This window comes from Gymnogyps californianus, chromosome Z (assembly GCF_018139145.2).
Source record: "Gymnogyps californianus isolate 813 chromosome Z, ASM1813914v2, whole genome shotgun sequence".
NCBI classification, from domain to species: domain Eukaryota; kingdom Metazoa; phylum Chordata; class Aves; order Accipitriformes; family Cathartidae; genus Gymnogyps; species Gymnogyps californianus.
The window spans coordinates 55,148,861-55,164,957 of record NC_059500.1 but is presented as its reverse complement, the minus strand read 5'-3'; the positions used below and the strand labels follow the sequence as shown (position 1 = coordinate 55,164,957).

General features: G+C 36.8%; 1 protein-coding gene across 2 annotated transcripts in view; it reads left to right on the top strand.

Moving 5' to 3' along the window:
* The window catches only part of SMARCA2 (SWI/SNF related, matrix associated, actin dependent regulator of chromatin, subfamily a, member 2), a 122,112-nt gene that overhangs the window by 79,315 nt on the left and 26,700 nt on the right, over positions 1-16,097 (top strand). For both annotated transcript variants that reach the window (XM_050912489.1, XM_050912490.1), the window contains exons 27-28: positions 362-439; positions 4,860-5,078. In XM_050912489.1, the coding sequence (XP_050768446.1) occupies positions 362-439; positions 4,860-5,078 (297 nt within the window). The remainder of the gene's footprint in view (positions 1-361; positions 440-4,859; positions 5,079-16,097) is intronic.

The following is a 16,097-nucleotide window of genomic DNA, read 5'->3' as shown; positions in this document are numbered from 1 at the left end:
CTCATAATGCAGAATGGTATTTCTGAGGCAGTACTGTAGAACAACAGAACGGAAATGCATATATTTTAACTGAAGCACTAACTGTGCTTCTGACCCAGGAAAACCACAACCCAAAATTTCCTGGTTGCATATTTGCTCATTTCCTCATTCTCAATTTATGAAGGTGGTAATAAGTCCCAATCGTCTCTCTAATTATGTCTGTTTTGCGTTACTTCTGAATTGCTGAGCACTTTAGAAGTTCTAGTTTCATTTTGAGTGTTTCACACGAAGGAGGGCCAGTGCAACACTGACCTGATGGAGGCTGTTACTTCAAGTTGCAGTGTAGCTTCTTTGTGATACCTTTATCCATCTCTGTAACCAGGAGGAAGATGAAGTTCCTGATGATGAGACTCTGAATCAGATGATTGCTCGACGTGAGGAGGAATTTGATCTCTTTATGGTAAGGATGATATGATCGTAAGTAGAATATCTTCTCTACTGTTTCTAACAAAGGCCTTAACCTTCTGTCATTCAAATTTTGGAGAACTTTGTGGGAGGAATAGGCTTTATTTACTTGCATTGTTTATCTGAGGAAAGAAGGGTAGTCTACTTAAATACAGAGTTCCTCACATGACAGAAAGATTTCAGAGATCCTTGTGGATGGTATAGTGGAACAGTGCCAGTCTGGAGGAAGAGTCTGGCACGACCTGAGAAGTTTACAGTGCAAAACTGATAGTCACAGTTTGGCTCAGTAATTCTACAACATACTTCTATTTTTCAGCATTTCTTCTGACTTTTGGGCTATGATATTGGCAAGGACAACTACAGGACCTTAACAAGATAGTAAATTAGTAGACTGACAGTGCTGTTTTCTTTGTGAGTTAACTGGGGTTTGCTGATGGTTTTGTCAAGGGCCTAGTTAGCTGCATCTCTGCTGCCACAACTGTTGAATAGTTACGGAAGTAGAGCTAGTGACAGTGGTTCAAATGCGAGGAACTCATTTTTATTAGTACTTCCCTTTTTGTTAGTGCTGCTACAACACTGATGGAATAATTACGAAAATGTCAGTGTAGGCATGGCTCTTGCCTTTTAGTCTGTGTGCAGTGTGAGGATTGCTGCAGGACCTTTGAGAGTTACTGACACAGCAACAGAATACTTAAGTACTGAAGGTAAAGCACCATCCCCTCTAATTCTACAGAGGCTGCTTTGTTCTGCAAGGTGGAACAAGGTGGACACTCGTATGTGCATGAATGAAGGTATATCAGGTGGTAGCCAAAGAAACAACCATTGATAGGACCACAGGTTTTTAATCCCTCACCATCTTCTACTCAAGGATTCGTCTGTAAAACTTCACTGTTACACAAGTGTGCAGGGGCCCTTTTTACATAAGTGGCAGTTCAGGTGCAGAGTTGGCAAAGGCCATATTCCACAACATGGCTGTGCCTTTTGTCATTGCTGACTTGCCAATTTAGTCCTTTTGTGCTAAGTTTCATTTAACGTTATCTCAGAAGAACTGAAATCCCTGAAGCTAGGCTGCACAGAAAATGAGTGCTTACAGACACCTGTCTTTTTAAACTTTCCTTCAGTGATTCGGGTGTAAGGAGATTGACATGACAGAAACCAAGAGGTGGCCATTTGATCCAAAACTCAGAAGGAGTGATTTCAGCCAAATTATTGGCTGAACGTTCCCTGAGTTCTGTGAAAGCAGATTTGCTGCTGGAAAAAGCTTCTTATTACTTCTCCTTCAGACCCAGAAGGAGAGAACTAGTCCGTGGATTGAAAGTAGCTGATGAATTTACGTCTCTTTGCAGGAAATTTCTACAACTTCATCTTTTTGGATTAAGTTTGAAGGCTATTAACAGCCATTCAGTAAAACAGTTGAGGGGCCTAGAGTGAAGAAAGTTTTAGCACTCTGTGGGCTGAATTTATGTTTTTCATATTAATTTACATGAAAGTTTTTAAGGGAGTGTAAAGAGTTGGTAGTAGGTAGTAAAAATTTGAAGATGCAAAGCTAACATGCTTTGGAAGCCAGGGGTTTGAAAATACATAAGATAGAAGTAGTGAAGTTAAAGGCTAAGAAATAATTTTAATTGTTAATAAAGAATTTGTTTTTCATTTTAGTAAACTGTTTAATTATAAAAGAAAAGTCTGAAAAATAAGTTTGGCAGTCAGGGTTGTTTGTCTTCTTTTTATCAATATTTTAGGTCTTGCATAGTCAGATAAAGAGCACAAAGATAGGTTTGTATTCTGTTTACCTCAGTGATACCTGTGCTGCCTCATTCCCTCTGTTAAGGTTGTGCAGATGTAATCAGAATTTGGCAAACTGCAATATCCAAGAAAAATGTGTTTTGATTTGTTTATTTAACTAGGCTTAGAGGTGTAAAAGCATGTATTTTGCTTATTTGAAGTGAGCAGTTCCAAAACAATAGGTGAGAGAGCAGATCAGTTCCTTGAGAGGCTGTTCTGTGGTCAGTTTTCAGGTTAGAAGTATTCTTTGGCATAGATCCTGAGATGTAGCTGTAGAGCTAAACACAGTGTTCAGAAAGAGGATGTGTATACGTGGACTTTGTTCCCCTGACTTTTAGAGGCTCCACCTATGTAACAATAGGTAAAAACTCTAGACAGCCTCAAACCTCACACTGTCCTACTTCTGCATTCATTGCAAATGATGGCACTGTGTCACACAGGAAAAAAGTTTAGAAAATACTCAGAGAAAAGTCAGTGTTCCAATGTGATCTGTACAACTCTTGTCATTTCATAATAGTGTGCTTCAACAAGTGTTACTCTTCCTGCAAAAATTTTTACGTTATTTTTAATGTTATATTTACTTAAATTAAGATTTCTGATGTAAAAAGTTGCCTTTTAAGTGGAAGACCAAATGGGTGCCAATGCTCTAGTTGTGCTAATACAGTTTATCTCCTTGAATCCAAAATGGCAATATAGCAGCAACTGAGTGTATAAATTACTGGGTTTACACTGAGTGGCTTGGGTGGTTTTTTTAAGGACTATTTTAGTTATAATTTGGAAAGTTTAAGATAACCATTCACAGTTCACAAGACGGCAGTGCTCTGTGTTTTTTCTAAACTGGAAGTTTTAGGCCTTGAGTGTGACAGCACTTAAGTTCTTCACTTACGTGTAAGCATCGGTAGCGCAGGACTTTATTTCCAGCGTTTAGACCTCATTGAGGACAGTGTAAATACAATTACTTTATTAGTTACAATAAAATAAGGTAGATCTGGTTTGGAAATAAATGTTTTGGTAAGATATGGGAAGATAGGACCAGAAGTTTCCCGAAGATAAAAGTGGTTTGAGTAGTACCTTAAGAAAAAACAAATGGCTCTTTGTATCTCTTACATCTCAGATTAACTGGGAGTGTCTTTAATTTTCCTTCCCAAGTGCTTTTATTTCAGAAAACAGCAATTAAAATATACTGCCTTAGTGTATGGTCACAGGGAAACATGGTCATCGGGGGAAAAAAAAGAAGTTTCAGCATTCACTTCATATACTTGAAGTCATTATAATATGATGTCCCTGACTTCACTGAAGTTCTCTGCTAAATAATAGAGAAGTCTATCCCATCTATCCTGTTGCGCCTTCTCTCAGTGCCGCTTGCTGGTTGCCAAGTTAGCAAAAAACTAAGCCACATTGCTGGCTTGAATGAGACATTTTTTTAAATTAATTCAGATTGAAACAGATGTTCTTTAAAAGGTGAAATATGGAAGTCTGCTATAAAAAACTAAATGCTATACAGCCCATTAATCATTGTCTGAGGTAATGAAGGATGGGGAAAACCCACATGTATTTGTAGTTGCTTCTTGAATGTAGTTGGACCTGCAGACTGAAGACACACATCTTACGTTCTGCTTTTCACTGAGTTTAGAAATCAGATAGGGCACCAGACAAGATGATGAAGACCACTTGTAAGATGCTGAGGTAGTATTTTGGGAATGCTTGTATTTGAGAAGTGCCAAGATGAGAGAAGATCTAGCATATTCAACAGTGCCATGATTAAGCCTCAGTTAGTAAATTTGACTGGATTTGAGCTGACCCTATAGATAGATAATACCTCTGAATTTATGCATGTCTGTGTCATGGGAATATATCCTGAGTATCCATATCTGTTCTCTGAGGTAATTGCTCACCACACTTGAAATTAATTTATGTGATTACTTCAGTTTCAGCTTAAACTCTTAACATTACCTTCTAATATTCTTAACGCTTTACCTAATCTTATCTGGTATTTTTGTATGTTTTTTGATTTTTGCCTAGTACAGCAGAAAGATCAGGAAAAATTCAGTGGTTTAAGCACATTGGCTTTCTGGCACTGTGTAGGCAAGCTTTTCTCTGAATTTCTTAATTCTCTCTCTTGATTCCTTTTTTGTAATATCAGCTTTTAAATTTTCTTCTTCTGATACTCAGGCTCAAAAAACTAGTGTGTTTTCAGTTATTCTTTTTAGTTCATAATAATAACATCTGATGGGGATGTTGTCAAGGAATGAGTAGTATTTGCAGATCACGTTTATGAATACAAAGAAACCATAAAACCTGTGCAAAAAAGGAAGAGGATTGTTTAATTAACACAACACAACAGCGTTCTTGTGATCTGCTTTGTATCACTTAGCTGCTGTGTTGTCTCAGTTACTTCAGTAAAAACTAGTTATGGAGTAGTGAACTTGACTGAAAAACAACCATCAAGTGTAGCTTCTTCTTTTTATAGTTGCCTTTTAGAAGTATTTAGAAGTATTGTGGAAGGGAAATACCTGTGAAGGACTTGGTTTAAAGTTTCAAGTATCATTAGATAGCCAGGAATTTCCATGGCTATTATTCCACTTGATGTTTGCCCTTAAAACTGTTTCATCCTTTCCCAACTGCCATTGCAGCGCATGGACATGGACCGTCGCAGGGAGGATGCCAGAAACCCGAAGCGTAAGCCCCGCTTGATGGAGGAGGATGAATTACCATCCTGGATTATTAAGGATGATGCTGAAGTTGAAAGGCTTACGTGTGAAGAAGAAGAAGAGAAAATATTTGGAAGAGGATCCCGTCAACGCAGGGATGTGGACTACAGTGATGCTCTCACAGAGAAACAATGGCTGCGGGTAGGTTGTCTCTTTTTTGGTTTTGTTTTTTTTTTTTACAGTTGAAATTTATTCATTTGTGGTGGTTTTTTTTCTTTTTGAAGACTGCACAGTTGCACCAGGAAGAGCACAATGTAGTAGTTAAGGCCTAAATATCCTTATTATCCAGCTTTTGCTGCTGTGTTGAAGGCGTGAGTAAGTTTTAAGCTACATTGCTTAAATCAGTGTTACTAAATGCTGAATCAGGACTATGATAGCTTTCTGTTGCAACTATTCTATTGCCATGGATCTTGACATATTTCTTACATCTTTAGACACTTTCATAAGTGTCATCTTTAAGATATATGAAGAATTCTTTTATGGTGGAGAAGACCAGTGATCAGTGTATATTACAGCTTTCTGTGCTGCAGAAGCTTCATTTTATTATTTTTTTAAATACCTGAATTTAGCCCTTTTAAGAATTTGGAAACTTTCACATAAGTCTTCTTTCTCTCATGCTGTTTCATTTCCAAGTCCTGAGCATTTCTTGGCTCCATTGAGATCAAAACCCTTAATAAATGATGTAAGAATTTAAGACCTGAAAGTAAAGATTCTAAACTTAACTCACACCAAATCTGTGATTTTGTTGTACTTGAGGATTCTTGCCATTCTTCTGCGAAATACACATCTAATGAATTCTAATGCATGTACCTTTTCAGAATGGTAGTAACAGGGACAGTAAGGAGGTAAGGATTGATTGTTGGAAAGTCTTTTCAAAACCAGGAAATTTGATAATGTTATGATTTCCAAAACATGTAGATAAAGTATTGTATGTGCAAAAATAGTCTACATGGTTAGACAGAGTAAGTTTTGTCATAGAATAATTACAGACTTAATGCCAACATGAGTATACAGTGTAGTTTTTGTGTATGATTTGCTGAAGATAGGTAGAAATCTTACCTACTTCAGTTACAAACATGATGTTTGTGAGAGTGCATTGTGCAATACTATGCTAAGAGCTAATCCAGATTCTGCTGCTGGGTGTAAAGCTTAGGGGAGCAAAGGTTTGAATTATACAACAGCGGTAAATCTAAGCAAGTTTATGAAACTACAGCAGTTTGATACTTGACATTTTCAAGTAGTCAGTGCAGAAGAAAGACCTAGAAACATGAACTCCCGTCTGGATTCTTGAACATTTACCCTTTCCTACAGTGGAAGTGCTTACAGTATAGTGTACCTCTACTCAAGGTCCTTTTAAGCTAATTATTTTTAATGATGGAATACTCTGGCTATGGCAACAGAGAAGCTAGCTTTGGCTTGCATGTTTTGTGTCTTGCGTTGCCCCTGATATTTGTGTTAAGCACTTTACTGTCAAAAATGGCAGCCCTAAAAAAAGCATCTAATCCATCTTCCTACTCAGGGCGGAATCAGCCAGTCCTGTGTCATTTACAATAGATGTTCATCTGATCTGTTCTTCAAGGCCTTCCCTAGCAGTGAATTTAGAAGTCCACAGGGGAATGTGTTTAACTGTTTGGCTTTCCCTTATATTTTATCTGAATTTTCTTGTTGGATTTTAAGCCAATTACTTCTTGTTCTAATCACTGATCATGCAGAACAGGCTGCTACCTTTCTTTTTTTAACATTTTTTTATGTCATAGAAGAGTTGTTTCCCTGTTCAGTCAATTCTTAAGGTTAACAACGAGTGCTCATTCAGTCTTTTCCCATAGTTCCTGTTTTTCTAGATCTCTTGATTATTTCCACTGATTTCCCCTAGCTGTTCTATGTGTGACTGATGTCTTTCTGCAGGTTTGGTCGAAAGCTAGACATCAAAATTCCACGTGCAGCTTCATTTGAATAAGGAGGAGGAGTTCTTTTGCATGACATCTAGGATACTTACACTTCATGATCCAGTATTTCATTTTCTTAACAGTAAAGGTATTGACTTGTGTTAAATTTTTGATCCAGTATAAGCCCTTGATCCTTTTATGTGGATCTACTTCCTGGCCAGTTTTTCCGAATCATGTTTTGTATAGTTGATCTTTCCTTCCTAGTAAGAGGATTTAGCATATGCTCTTGTTGAATGATATCCAAATTTTCTTCTCCAAAATTATTCTGAATTTTAAGCCTGTCCTCGGGTGAACTTCTAGTCAGCTTGGTGTTCTTTGGAGATTTAGTAGCTATACTTACTATTCTGTCTTCCTAAAGACAGTAAAAACACTGAAAAGCACTGGACCATTTGATAAAGAGCCATTAAGGACTATTCTGAAAATGATTTCTTACCAGTTCTCCATTTACTTGATAGTAATTGTTTTCATTGTTTGCTTCTGAGACTGTTGTGTGAGGCTAGGTCAGAAACCTTGCTAGTCAAGGTGGTACATATACTACCTCTTTTTCAACATGGTTTGTTACTCTGTTGAGAAAAATTAGTCTCCGTCATCCTCCCTATTGAGTTGTTAAGCATGTTCTCAAATTAGCTAGGTTAAAGGTAAGTCAGATTGCTTCACAGTGTGTTGCAGTCACTACTGTGACTATCGCATACATATTTTAACTTACGCTTTCAGGTGGACTTGAGAGTGTGTTGAAACAAATGCAAGTGTAGGAACTACTAATATTCTTTTTAGACTCTTTATTCAGAGGAATTATATTTATAGTGTAACACTGCTTATGCAGGTCCAGAATAAAAACTCCTCTCCATTGGGTGGATACTGAAATCTAAGTAAAGTTTTCTGAGTTTTTTCATGATCTTGGGGGGGGGGGGGGGGGGGGAGTTCTTTGTCACACCCATTGCCCTCCCATCACCATCACTTTTACGTCTTCTTTGAGAATTTAAGTGTTTGTCTTTTTCTATAATGTTATCTCTGGAAGATTGTAGAAAAAGTGATAATAGTCTTGTACAACATTTTCAAGGGAATCTTTAACTATATAAACATATAAAATTGTGGTAGCTAGTTGATAAGCATTTGTATCTTGTGGCTTTGACACTGTAGCTTGTAAGGTAACAGTATCATGCATATTGCATGAAAACTTTGAATTAATCATTTCATGTTAAGTTGGATGCAGTGAACTACTTATATCAGTAAAACTGGAAAAAATAGAAGAGCCAGTAAGTTCTGAATTAAGAAACGTACTTTAATTCATAAGACACCCTTTTACCCATGTTCTGTATCATGCCGCTCTCCAAAGGTGACTATAGATACTTCTATTTTTATTGCAGTGTTACAGAAGAATGAGATTTATTTACCAGCAGCAAGGGATGCCCCTCATTTTTTCTCTTGCTGTGGCTGCTGTTAGAGCTTTATAGCTATCTTCTCATGGGATTTTCTGGAGTAAAACTTCGCATATCTGACTAATAAGTTGGTTTCGTAATATCAATATCCAGTCCTCAGCTGTCTCTTTCTTTGTGCGTCTTGGGGAAGTTGAGTAGATCTCTTTTTTTTCCAAGGAGTTTTGCCTCAATCAGCAGCCACAACTCAGACTGCGGAGATCAGCTACCTGCTCCTTTTCAGTTAGACCCTGACCCCACTGCTGATACACCCAACACTGAAAAGTCTAGTTAAGGTCATGGCAGATCCCCACAGGATCTGCCATACACCTCAAGGTCTGTATGCATGCATGTATACTGACCAAGTATGTCAGCTTCCTCCTTGCTAGGAGGTCAAGTACCTGAGTTTGGAAGCAGGAGGCAAAATAATTACAGAAGCCAAACCTATGGACATACACAGTGTTTAGTGAGATTGTGCTGCTGCCCTGAACAACCTGTAATTCAGTAACAGCCTCCCCGGGAAGCTGTAAGACACAAACGGGGCTTCATCACTAGCTGTCACTGCAGCCTGCTGTTCTGTAACTGTTGGCATGACAACCATATTCGCTAAAAAAAAAAAACAGGAAGGAGGAGTTTGCTTCCTGATCCTACAAAGCATTTATATTCTGGAAGTATTTCATGCTCTAGCAGATTCTATCCCTGCACTAATTCTAACAGGACTGCAAAACAGTTTGCTGGATCCCATGGCAGATTATTTTCTAGAGGGGTCATCTACTAAGAACTCCATTGCTTAGGGCAGGCTTCAAGAATCAGAGGATTTGTTTGAGTAGTTACAACACTCTTAAGCAGTTGCACCTGGATTCAGCTTCTCATTCAATTTAATTGCTAGCTAGGTGACATGAATAAAGTTTTTTTCTCTAGTTGTGCAGTTCATTTGAAATAGCTTTGCATGTTGGCCAGGGAAACATATTTGAGTTCAGAATGAGCAGTGTCTTGTTTACCTCATGCAGACATGCAAAAGTCAACTGTTGTGGACTACTTGTTTTGCTGATCTAAAAATTGTAAGTGAAATTCAAGCATTTGGTCTGTAATTAGCCAATCTGATTTAAATTTAAAGAAAATCAGTGCTGGCTTTCATACATGCAGAATATCTGGTGAATACTGTTTAACATAATTGTGACAAAATTTATTTGCTTTTTTGTTTATGTTTACTAACTAAGGTAAATATGTTGTATAATAAATCAAACTACCTAGCAGGAAAATGTTGGTCATGTTTTCAACTGTTTTCTGATCGGCTGGAATGTTACATAACTTTTTTATTTTAGACACTCTCTAATAGTCTGTTAAAAGTTAGGTCTGGCATCAGAGGTAGTAAAGTTGGGCCAGCTCATTACTACAACTTGACATAAATTACTAAAAGTTTTTCAATTAGGTTTGCATTTTCTGAGAGAGCTTCGTTTTTATGTATATAACTTTAGAATCAATACTCAGAAGATATTTTAAGACATTGTTTTGTAAACTGTGATGGTGGAATTTGATCTTAGAGTAATCTTTGTTAGGTACTGAAATAGCTGTGTGGAAAATCAGCATTACATTTGATAATTGTTTTAGCTTCGTTTTTCATCTACTGGTTGTTATTTTTAATTGTAATGGAGGTTTTTTATATAGTCTGTATTGAAGGCTGAGATTCTGTAAAGGAGGAGAAAAGAAATAACCTTTTACCCAGTGCATAGTTTATCTGCATAGTTCATGTACATGATACCGCTCCACCCCTGGTTTTCTCTCTTCCTTACTCCTCTATACCATTTCTGGTTACAGTTGCAAAGTTTCCTGACTTGCTGCTAAACCTGTTTAACAGTCCAGTAAGTGAGTATTTGCCCAGGGCATTTGAAGAAAATTGCATTCAAATCTACACTCTGCTCTGCAGTATTGAATTGCAGATCCAATTGCATTTGTTAGGCTGTAGGGGAAAACAAGTCCCATTTAAAAGACTTTGTCACTGGAGACTTAAAAAGTCCACCATCCCAGGGTGTTGTATATTTTGTGACCAGCAATCATCAGGATTCCCCAGGTACTATTTTTTAACGTGCAAAGTGAGGCTGCTAAGTTTTATGCATGTGGAAGCTGATTTCTTGAAGGATTAGGAAGTTGGACATGACTTCAAGGCCTCACGAAGCCAAGCCATTTTTATGTTCTCAGTATTACTGTTTATCTTTCATGCCCTTTTCAGGAAATTAAGTTCAGAATCTATTTAAGAAAAGGAAGAAAAGGGCTACTTTTAAGTTGCAGTGAAATTAAAACCAATGAAGCAGTTTAGATGAGAGGGGCTTTTCTTGGTTTTTGATGTATGAGAGGGAATTAAAATGCATCTACCTGATAGCTTTGGTTCTCATTTTGGCAAGATGGGTTTATTAGTTTATAAAGAAAAGAACGTGATTTACACTCTGGGTATCTTTCTCAGAATCTAGAGGCAGGATTGAGAGTATTAATTTTGGAATCTAACAAAGTACTTTGAAATGCCTCTTCAATATTGAGAGATGTTCTCAGTAAGGTAATTTTTAGTGTTCCAGAAATAGTTTTTGTGTGAGAAAGACCTCAAGTCAGGATATCTGAACAGCTGTTCCAGAGGAATACCTATCAGTAAAACATCTTGCCATATTTTCATAGGATTCTTTTTTTTTAAGTCTGTGATTTTGTCCATATGATGTTACATGTAAAGTACTATAACAAATATTAACACAGTTTTGATTGGAATTGTACATATATTCTCCCCTAGAAAACATTAGAATAATAGTGTCATATAAACACCTTTCTGCATTTTTAAAAAATGTGAGTAGTATTGTTAACATTAGACTAAAATAAACTGCATTTTCTTTGAAATAGCTATACTTTCTGACAGACCAAGTTTATATAGCCTGGCAACCATGAGTTAAAACTCTGGGGTTTAGGCTTTGTTATATTATTATTGTTTCAAGTGCAAAATTTTGCATGAAAAAAATTAGGCCCTGTGGTTAAGATGCCTGAAATACTCTTCATGTGAAACGTCAAAATTCAAATTGACTTCCAAAACTGAAACACAAACAACTATTAAATACTTCAAAAAATCCACAAAAAAAAGAAAGTTTGCATTAAAAGTTTAAAACGTTACTTTTGCTGGGGGCATTTGGCAATGAAAAGAGAAGCAGCAAACATTTTAATACTAGGGTCTGTTGCATTGTTACGTTCTCTAACATGCCTTGAAAGTAATGATGATAGGTCATATGCAGTAGGTGACCTTTTGTCACCTATCAAACTTTTGAATAGAGGCAATAAATTTTCCTATGTTCATTTGCATTTACAACATGGGTAAAAAGTTACCCATACCTTTCCAAGCGTATATTGTGGCCAAAGTATTTATTCACTCTGCAAAGAGGGAGGCATTTAGTATTTTGCCTTGTCATCAGGAGCAAATTGAGAGACCATTATTGTAAAGTGCCGTCTTTTGAAGGCAGACCTGGGCAGGTAATGGGAAGCTTCACACTGATGTTTTCCATGCAGCGGGCATGACAGGCAAAAGTAGTCCTTTTGATGGATTAGTGTACGTACACAGAGCTCTGCTGCTTCTATTGAAACCTGCAACTTAAATGAAAGCAATTTGTCTCTTCTTCTATGTAAACAAGTGTGGAAGTACTAACTTAGCAAATATGGAAGAACAGGAAAGTTTCAGACTGAACTTCTCAAAAATTACTCAGCCTATCCTTAGGTGTGTCGTGAGTGAAAGGCCTTAGGCAGTTAGCTTCCTGAGTCATCTTGAAGTACTTGCTTGATGAGTAGAATGGTGTATTTCCTTACTCTAGCAGTGTAATTTTAACTTTAAAAAAGGAAAATCCTACAAAAGTTTTCCAGTAATCGTAACCCTGTAAGTTGTAGAGTTTAGAGTGTTACAAATTATGGTTTAATGGATATCCATTGTGTATTCTTTTCAGTTGCATCTGACAATGTAATAAAATATTTTTAGCTGGATTTCAAACTTAGAACCATAGGACTTTGTTGCTGCTTACAGCCTTGCTTTAGTTTTTCATATATGCATTTATACTATACTATACATTATTCTGTTGAGAAACTTCACTTCCTCTTAAGCCTTATTGCCTTTCCAGGAATCTTCTTTGTATTCTTCAGTTAGCCTTTGCTTAGGTAATAGTTTTTGCTCGTCAGACTGTGATTTGCATTGCAGTTTATTCCAGAAGACCAAAAAGGCCTTCTAGACAGATACTGTTCATATTAGATTTTTACTTTTAGGCTGTGATATGCATATTAAAGGATCAAGCTCTACTGTAAGTCCTGCCACAGTCTGATAACTGCAGCTTTAGAAGCATCCTGAAAACATGGAACTCACTGCATCACTGCTAGAAGTTAGCCTCACAAAATATTGTTTTGGTATAAAATACATAAAAGATACATGTAACTTAGCTTTTCTCAACAAGTTGTCCAAAGTTTGACTTAGTTTCATTTCATGCTATCTTCCTCCAAATTCTGCAAAGTTATTAAAACACTATATTGGAATTGTCTTAAAGGGCTGCCTCCTCCTGTTTATTCTTCAAACACAGTCTATTTCTATGAGTACAATTTTTTCCTCTGTCGGCATAGGAAGTGAGTGGTCTAATCTCTTGCCATACATTTTCTCATACCATACTCTCTTAACATTGCATGCTTCCCATTCTTAACTGCCTCAGAGTAGCTTCACTAATAGTGATAGATCTCTATAACCAATTGCCCATGCTATTGGAAAAATCCTTAAGCCGTTTTCTGTGAATAAGTAGATGTGAGAGATCCTATGAACATCCACTGAAAAATAATGGAACTATAATGGTTTTTGAAAGCTGTTCTTTTTTTTTCCATTATATTTGTTTTATGCAAGTTATTTTATCTGTTTTGTTTTGAATTTATTTTCTCCATTTTGCTCCCATTTGGTTATCTTCCACGTTTTAAACGTGGAATAAAGAATGTCCGTTTGAGAATGTGTGAATATACTTAAACATAAGGGAGAAGGAGAACTTATGAAAGAAAGTAGTTAACGGTATGACTATTGACGGAAACTGAATTTAGTTTGACATGGATAAAAGTGCCAGTTTAAGCTTTGTACTATAAGCTTCTCATGTTGCATCATTAAGAATGGTAGTGTTTCAGGGCATACGTAAAACTTATGCTCACCTGTAAAATAGAAGCCTTTTATTAGTCTGTTGGTCTGTTGATCAAAAAGAGAGAAAACACTTTTAATATTTTTCTGAGCAATTAGAAGGCATCACTGGATATATGTTCACTTGAGAGCCAAATAATTCATTTATTCTAAGGCTAGAGATTTGGCTCAAAATGAGTAATTTCACACTGGCAATCTGCTAATCATCCCTTTGTGTTGTAGTCCTCAGCTCTGTTGTTTCCATAGTAGAAGAAAAGGTGGCTTATTCTTTATGGAAAACTTTCTCCTGGGATATGGTATTCTGCTGTTGGGTGTGTTGCAGAATGAGAGTTGATCCTGTCTACTTACTTTTACCCAGTGCTTAGAATTGTCAAATTTATTTTTACCATAGAAAAGATCCCTGTCACTGCAAATGTTGGCAACGTTCACTGGAAGCAAATGTGGTCCTGGAAAGAGCCAAGACCACAGTTTCTTTCCAAAGGACTGATCTGGTGAGGATATAAACCCTGTCTTTATACCAGGTATCTTTCTGATTTAATTAATAGGGTCTCAGAAGAAAAGCAAGGCAATGCTCTTTGAATGAAGAAAGGCTAAGCCCTGGAAGGCTTTTTAAAATAAATTTTAAAATAATCCATTAATTCCCATTCTGAAGGATTGAATTTTGAGAATTTTTTCATAAGGAACAAAATCAAACGTGAGAGGTCTGTCTTTAGTTCTCAGCATTATGAGCTGCAAAACATTAGCCACACTGCCAATCTGTCAGGATGTGTAACATTACAGAGTAAAGATTTCCTATCTTTTTCCACAAAAGACGAATATAATGTCCGTAAAAAAAGGTAAATGTCCATAAAACCAGCCCTATTACTCAAGGAAAAAAAGATAAATTAAGATTGTATGGTACTAAGAAACCAAAGGCCTTTGGCAACTGCAACAGTATTTTGTGAAAGACGAAGTGAACAGCAACTGGAAATACTTGTCTCAAGACTGGGAAGAGAAGCCATCCTACATAACTGTTTATTAGTGGTCAGATATAAATGTGTTTCTGATTGTTTTTTGTATTCATGATCTCCCTTGTAAAATAAACGATGTCTTATCTGACTGGGAGACAGTAAATCCTTGGAATGTTGTAGAATTCCTGTTTTTCCATGATTGGGGATCTGGTCTTTATTGTTGAGTATCTTCATGACTTCACTGCAGCTTGTTTCCTCCTGCTCTGCGACATTTGTCTGTGAGCCTGAATGAAATACAGTTGTTACCAGAAATACTAATAAATTGTCTTAAACTTTGTTCATAAGTTCTAAACTAATCAATCAATAGTTTTAGCAAATCATTAAAAATGGAAGAAAAAGAATAGAATTATTTTTTCTGCAGTAAAAGATTTATTTTAGAAGGAAGGATCTGGAAGCAAAACCCACAGTACAAACTAAGCCGTAACAACCTCGATTTTATTTTCGTTCTAAACTGTGAGATGCCAAGGAATATAGAACGTCTCCTATTGTAGGACACACAAGTGTTACGCTGTTGACTAAATTCCGTGCTTGTTATTTTAAAGGAATGTAGGAAAAAGTGAGAAAAGTAATCTCTCCCACCTCCCCCTGGCAGACCTCAGAAAAGATAATTTTCTCATGCAATTAATTTTCCTTGCCCCCTCTCCTAGGGAAGATAATGTATTTGGTCAAGAAATAAAGCATAACTGGAGTACCGATTATCTCACAATACCTTTGTCGGTATACTGTCCTCCATACTGCTGAAGTAGGCTTTCCTGAGTCAGAATTCTGGATAAGTCAGGGAGAAAATGCTGATTAAAATAAAAAAGGAAGAAAACCTTCCCCTTCGACTCTTCCTCACTGAAAAAACCAGTCACTAAATGCTCCAGAATCCTGTCTATGCAACAGACATATGCATCTCCATCATACTGAACAAGATAAAGGGGAAAGAGTGAGGCATCTCTGTCATGTTAGATTTTACTTCAAGATGGATTGCTTGTGAATCTGAAGCCAGGAAACATGTGTCTTCCATCAGCTGTTTTTCTGTGCTGGTGAAAATGGCATGTAGTAGGTCACACACAAAAGGAAAGACTGCAGCAGATACTGAGGAAGACTTGTTGGCAGGCAGAGCCCTCTTTCCTAAACAGGACCCTTCTGTGATTAGTGCGAAATAAAATGCTTCCTACTTGAGTTCTTGTCAGAGATTTTCTTGGATTTTCTGCTCATCCATTTTACTTCAGCAAGCCTTTGGCACCTGCAGTCATCAAAAAACCCCAGGCTTTTGCTGTCCATCAAGCTTGTTGAGAGGTTCTTATAACTCTTCATCTTTGGTTTTTGATCTGATTCATTTTTGGCAAGGGAGACTTGAAGAAATCAGGACCTTCTGTACAGAAGAAGCGGTGTAGCAACTCATGACTTAATAGTGTTATTTATAAATCTTGTAGACAAAAGCGAATGTACAACAGTAAATTGCCATTTTTATGCATCTCAGTTATATCAACTGAATATTATCTTCAAGTATGCACATTAAATAATTGATCATTTTCTCCAGACAATTTAAAAAGCAAGTATGTATAGAAAAATTTATGTTAACTTTAAAAAAACACACCCCATGTCTTGATCATAGTTATTTCCTG